Source organism: Haemorhous mexicanus, chromosome 3, assembly GCF_027477595.1.
Source record: "Haemorhous mexicanus isolate bHaeMex1 chromosome 3, bHaeMex1.pri, whole genome shotgun sequence".
NCBI lineage: Eukaryota > Metazoa > Chordata > Aves > Passeriformes > Fringillidae > Haemorhous > Haemorhous mexicanus.
In genome coordinates, this window is record NC_082343.1 from 45,490,322 (window position 1) to 45,496,576 (window position 6,255).

Below are 6,255 nucleotides of genomic sequence, written 5' to 3' on the forward strand. Positions count from 1 at the left end.
ATGGGGTTGAAAAATGCAAGTGTAAGGTAGGCAAGTGTAGGGCCATTCTACAGCATGAGCTCTGCTGGTGAAGTGTATGGTGAGGAAGGAGCAGAATCTGTACAGTGAAGGAACAGCAGAACCATGGGCATGTAAATGCCCCCTCATTTATCATGCTCTTGTAACTGGCTATGTTATTTTTCTCCTAGGTCTCTCCATCATATCAGTTAGCATGCCATCATGATTCCAAGCTAATGCTTCAGTTAGTCAGTGGCATGTGAAAATCTACCCTCCCAGGTCAGGTCCTAGAAAGAGGATCCTTTAAACCCTACCATGAAAACCCATCATTAGAAGATGCTTAATGCCTTTATAGATCCAGGCCTAATGACCCAAAGATAAAAATGAGGGAAACAGTTCTGTTTCTGAACTCAATTTGACTAAGATCTCTACTACATTATCTTAATTTTTCCTCAGTGATTCCAAAAACAGATACACACACAGCTAATGGCCGAAGAAACAGTGTATATGTGTACCAGCAAGATGTAGATATCACAAGTGAATATGAACTTCCCTGTGGGGTTGTGAAAAAAGGCAAGATTTTGTTATGTTTCCAAGGTGCTGGGTCTGTTTAATTTATCAGCTGAGACAGTGACAGACTAAGCATTTAATGGAGGTTAGACACCCAAAGTATAATGTGTTTTGGTGTAGTAAGAAAGAAAATGTTAATCATAGTCCCAACTGGAATATTTGTTTCTTTTAATACCAGTTGTCCACAGAATATATTTTATTCATTGAACTTAAGTGCTCAGTCTAATTCACTTGTCTGAATTACCTAAATATAAGGTTCTCAGTTAAGGGAAGCATGGAAAATGTGATTGCTTTGCTGCTTTATCTTTGATCTGGGTCTCTCGTAAACTCATAAATTACTTTTCTTTCTTGCTCATCTTTTTGGATCAGTGAAGTTTGCGTGGTGCTTTTAGTAAAAGAAAAAACAATCACAATTTTTTTTCTACTTCTGTGTTACTGTGCCAAAATGGTTTTGCAGTGCAGAAGATACTCTGTTCTGTCAAAATATTTTGGGTTTAGAAACAGTATTTATATGTGTGGGTTTTGTGTTTTTAAATCCAATCTCCAGTAACTTCAGATGAAAGCAACAGAACTTGGGGAAGGAGCACAACATATCACCAAGAAGAGTTTGAAGATGTGAAGAGAAATTTTAAAAAGAAAGGTTGTACATGGGGACCAAGTTCAGTTCAAACAAAGGATCGTGCAGATTGTAAGGACAAGTATGTCTACTGCATTTTGGTATTTTGATAATACTAAAGCATTCTTTGTAGCATAGGTAGTGAGTGAAAAATGTTCTGCTGTGTCTAGTTACAGCAAGAATTCCTGCCTGTTAATTAATTTAGAAATTACATTACTGATGAGTAGCTCCCCCACGTAATCTTCAGGATAAAACACCAACTTATGTTAAAGTTTTATTGATTCTTATCTATTACCCTTTATCTCGGTTTTTTTGATATTTGGAGCATACTGGGATGCTGAGCTACCAGTGCATACCAGACATTCATGGCCTGTCTTTTTTTGCCCTTCCTCACATTATTTTGAGGAATTGCAAGCATGGCCCCCACTGGGTACTTTCAGCTTGATTAAGTAAGACTGACTGATTTTGCATATGTGAGGCACAGTTCACACCAGCAACATCTTTAATGCTGACAAACAGAGGGTGAAAAGGTTATGAAAATCAGCTGGACAGCTTTACTTACAGATTGTGTTTTCCAATGGCTCAAAACCAGAGATAGTAAGAATACTTTTCTTTATTTCTCTAGTATATACAATTATTTATAGTGCCTTTATTTATTTTTCTTGGTAGGGATATCTACTCAGTTACCTGTGTTAGGAGTTGGTTCCAAATGATCAGCTGGAACTGGCTTTATATTATTTTTGTTTGTTTAAAAGTCACTATAGTTTAATAAACTTCCAATATTCACATCATTTCTTTGAGACAATGAAACTATTGTTTCACACAGGTTGTCAGAAACCTGTGTTGTTCAATAGGTAACAAAGGCCCATTTTTCATTTGCTTTTTTTTTTAGACATAAAATTTTTATCATTAAAAGAATGCCTGACATTAAGGCGTGTTTACATTTTTAATCATATGATTCAGTGCTACTCCATTTTCTTTTTACCTTTGCAAAGGTTTTCCATTTATGTACTGCAGGTTTATAGTTTGTAAAGAAAGTAATTTTCTCACAAAGTTTATGTGAGCATGGTATCTGTAATCTCAAAGTAACTATTGTTATTGCAGAGTAAGACCCCTTTCAGATGGCAGCAACCCTTGGTCAACTGTTGTAATGAAAAATCAGAAGGGTGTGCCCTTAGCTTCACTATTTGTGGACCAAGGTAAGAGCTGTTTTTGAAAAAGTAAAAGTAGCCATATAATAGTATTAAGATCACATTCAATGTTATAAATTGTATTGCTTGAATTCCTTAAAGGATTATGCAGAATATTACAGGAAAAATCATGCTGCCAACCGTTTTCTTCTGCAAAAAAAACCCCCTGTATTTACATAATTAACAACTAAAAAATACACGTAGTCTGTGAACAAAACCATACAGAGATTTTTTCCATGTTTTTGAGTTGCAGGCTACTCTGTGTATGAGGTCTGCAGTCACCACTTTTTTGTTTCTTTTAAAAAGAACCTAAATCAGTAATTGTCTTGACATTTAAATAATCATTGATGACATTGTTGTTGCAAAAATGCATAGTTTTTTAAAAACATGTAAGCCCTGATATATTCCCACATATTAGTTCCCTGGTTTTTTGAATGAGACCTGTTATCTAAATTTTCAGGACAGAAGTGTAGATTTTAAATCTTAGAGTGTTTTAGACAACTAGATGCTATTTACAGGTAAAATCACAAGGAAAAACATATTTGTTCCCTTTAGGATCAGAAGCATAATAGCTGCCTGTTGCTTCTTATGACCAATGCTGTAATGGGCCATGATGATAAAATATTTGTAATAATTTTAAAGTTTGCACACCCTTTTTATATACTGTGGATTCTCTTATCTGAGAAAATTAAGTTACCAGTGTCAGGAAAAAAGCCTGTGATATAACTTGGTGTCTGTATCAGCAGCTAGATTCATGCCATCTGGAAGAGGAAGTAGTAAGCTGCTTGAACACTGCTGGAGAAAGGCACTTTACTCTTCATGTATAGTGGTAGGGATATAAGTCAAAGCTTCACAAATGGTAATTTTATAGATTTATTAGCTTACTACTGTAACCCTGCACACAAAGTTCACATACCTGAATTTCAAATGCTTCTGTGTTTATTCTCTAGCATTCAGTCATTTACAGTAGAATAACAGATGCAAGTCAAATTGCAAGTCAAACCTCCTTTTTATATGTCATTAGGTGTAAGATGTCAAATTTATGTTTTACTCCACACCACCATAACCTAATGAATTAATTGGAAAAATTTCTAATAACTGACTGGATTTTGGAACTCAGTTGAGTTGAAAGTATTGTAAAGAATATGTTCCAGATCTTATCTGCCAGTTTGTGTATAGTAAATTACTTCTCCGTAATCCATACACCCAAATGTTTTCTGTGTTGTTTAAAAAGCATTATCAAAGTGTTGCAAACACTAAGAGGTGTAGGTGTAGGATGTGTTTCTGAAACTCACAATGTGAGTCTGAGCGTCTCACAGCATCTAAATGGATTGTACACTACCCTTCAAGGTTAATACTTGTGCATTTTAAAGAAAATAATGGTGTACATATGCAGATATGCAATAGCTTAACAGTTGAATCTTAAAGAATACTGTGGTGTTTTACAGGTGCCTGTACTGATAAGAAACTTACCCCTGAAGGTTTGGACAGTAAAAGACCAAAGCCAATTAAGTTGCCCAATCAGGCCTATATTAATCTACCTCTTTGGAAAGATGATCAGGGAGAGAACACAGTAGAACACGAGAGCTTTGAAGAAGGAACCTCAGCTAGTTCTACAAACAGTACTCCTCAAATGACACCTACAAACAGTCTGAGCAGGACGCTGCACAAGAAGAAGACTGATTCAGTGCTGTATGGGTGTGCTGTCCTCCTTGCATCCGTTGCCCTGGGCTTAGATATCAGAGAGCTGAACAAATCGCAGGGTCCAGATGAACTCTTGCCTAAAGACGAGAGGAAGAAGCGTGATGGAATATTTCAGCGTGCTTCAAAATTCCGCAGGAGTGCCAGCCCTACACGACTGCAGTACAAGAAAGAGGAAACAAGTGTTCCATCCCTAAATCCAGCCTCAGATACTGTGAATCTTCTCTCTATGCCCTCCATTTCTACAAAATGCCTGCTTCAACCTGATAGTGAAGATGCTTTTGTAAGCACTGTGCTTGGGGATTGTGGTCAATGTAGTTCCATGGACAACTTTTCATCCCAATCTTCTGAAAGTAAGAGAGAACAAAGGATACAGCTGGCTCCTAACACAGTTTCGACACAATTGAAAAATCAGCCTTTTAGTCTTGGTCTGAAACAAGAGTCTCAAATTGTGCCAAAAGATTCCTCCTCTAAGTTAAGAATGCTGGGTCACAGGCGAACCTTATCAGATGGGAGCCATTTTCAGACCACAGGTAGGTAATTAAGAAGTTCCAAGGATCTTTAAGTTGAGCTGCTGATAAAAATTTAGGCATAAAATAATGTCTTTAAATCTGGTTTACTTTGAAATGGATAATGAGTTTTTGAAAAGAAGTTCTAAATTTCAATACTGATATTCTGGGGTGGCTTAAATGTGATATTCTTCATGATACTCTGTGCATGTGTGATTTTTCAGAATAACTGGAGAAGTTCATGGGACGTTATTCCAGTATGAATATTCATCCAGTTATCAGGGGGGGTTAGTGCCTTTTGTCTACATCACTTTTGTAGCAAGAAAAAATAAATTGTGATTGTGGTTGCAGTGAGTCTAGATGCAAACACGTTACTTGAGCACCACTGGTCTTGTCTTAGGAGATTGCCCACAAAGTACAAACCTCTTCATTTTTCTGGTGGAAGAAAAGCCACTAGTGTTTATGGCAACCCAGTTTTATAAATGGCAAGGAATTCAAGTCACATCATTTAAATTTGCATTTTTTTGTTTGGGCTTTCTTTCCCCTAGCTAATGGAGTTGCTTCAACCAATGATGTCTCCAGACTCCCAGTCCTGTCAGTTCCTGGAACTCTGCCCTCCCCATCTTTTCAACAAAGAAGCAATCACAGTGGTGTTTCAAATGAAAAGCAAAGCACTGTCAATGCTATCTCAAGGCCTAGACCTTCTTCTCTAAGAAGTAAAATTGATGCATGGCAGATCATTCCACGTATTATTAAACCAAACTCTAAAGACTCTGAATCTTCAGAGGGCAATGTACATCCAGATGTTAACTTCTCGCCAGATACTGAGGAAAGAACTAACTGCCACATGCCCTCATTACTTGATATTGATGTGGAAGGTCAAAACAGAGACTGTACTGTGCCTTTATGCAGAATGAAGAGCAAAACTTGTCGGCCATCTATATATGAACTGGAGAGAGAGTTTCTGTCCTGAGTGCCTTTCATTTTAAAAATCTTTGCTTCATAAAGGGGAACAAATATAAAATTCTTGTCTGTCTTAACACTTTCTGCTGCTGTTTTCTGATGTACTGTGACAAATAGTACCAAAATTATTAAAATGGGCAGCTAATTAAGTGTAGTAGGTGCCTTTTTCAAATGTTCCTTGGAATCCCAGCTAGTAATTCTAAAAGCACAATGCTGCAAAATCATATTCTAGGTGAACTTCGTAAGTATATTTTGAATTATTAAAATAAAATGCCCACCTCCCTCTGCCGTGTCACAGAAGCTTTCTTTAGGTTTGATAGGTATTGCTAAAAATTTAACTTTGGCACATTAAAAAAACAAATGACATATAGAAGCAAGGTTGTGTTCTGTCAAAAAGAGTTTCACCTAAGAAGTGGTGGTCTGCAGCTTGCCTCTGTGGCTTGTAGGTTCAAGGAGAGGGACTAGGGGTTTAAGGTGCAGGCACAGGAGGCTCTGTTCACTCCTCATTAAGGAAGTGGTTGCTTGCAGGCATTTGATACTGAAATTGGTTAAGAACCAGGAGCTGAATTTTCAGGTTTTGCCCTTGGTTATTGTGAGAACTTTCTTAGTTGCTCCAGAAAGTTACACTGCTTGTATAAACATTTCAGTTTCAGCCACCATATCGATTTGAGAGGGTAAACTTCAGTATTGAGATTGGAGTAAAGGTATT

The 6,255-nt window shown here is 37.1% G+C and overlaps 1 protein-coding gene across 2 annotated transcripts in view; it reads left to right on the forward strand.

Moving 5' to 3' along the window:
- The window catches only part of MAP3K21 (mitogen-activated protein kinase kinase kinase 21), a 38,576-nt gene extending 32,748 nt beyond the window's left edge, over positions 1-5,828 (forward strand). The window contains exons 7-11 of one of the 2 annotated variants that reach the window (XM_059841611.1): positions 454-570; positions 1,115-1,265; positions 2,288-2,382; positions 3,822-4,607; positions 5,132-5,828. In XM_059841611.1, the coding sequence (XP_059697594.1) occupies positions 454-570; positions 1,115-1,265; positions 2,288-2,382; positions 3,822-4,607; positions 5,132-5,556 (1,574 nt within the window). In that variant the 3' untranslated portion in view covers positions 5,557-5,828. The remainder of the gene's footprint in view (positions 1-453; positions 571-1,114; positions 1,266-2,287; positions 2,383-3,821; positions 4,608-5,131) is intronic. The other variant, XM_059841612.1, reaches the window with a different exon arrangement.
- Positions 5,829-6,255: the final 427 nt, after the last annotated feature.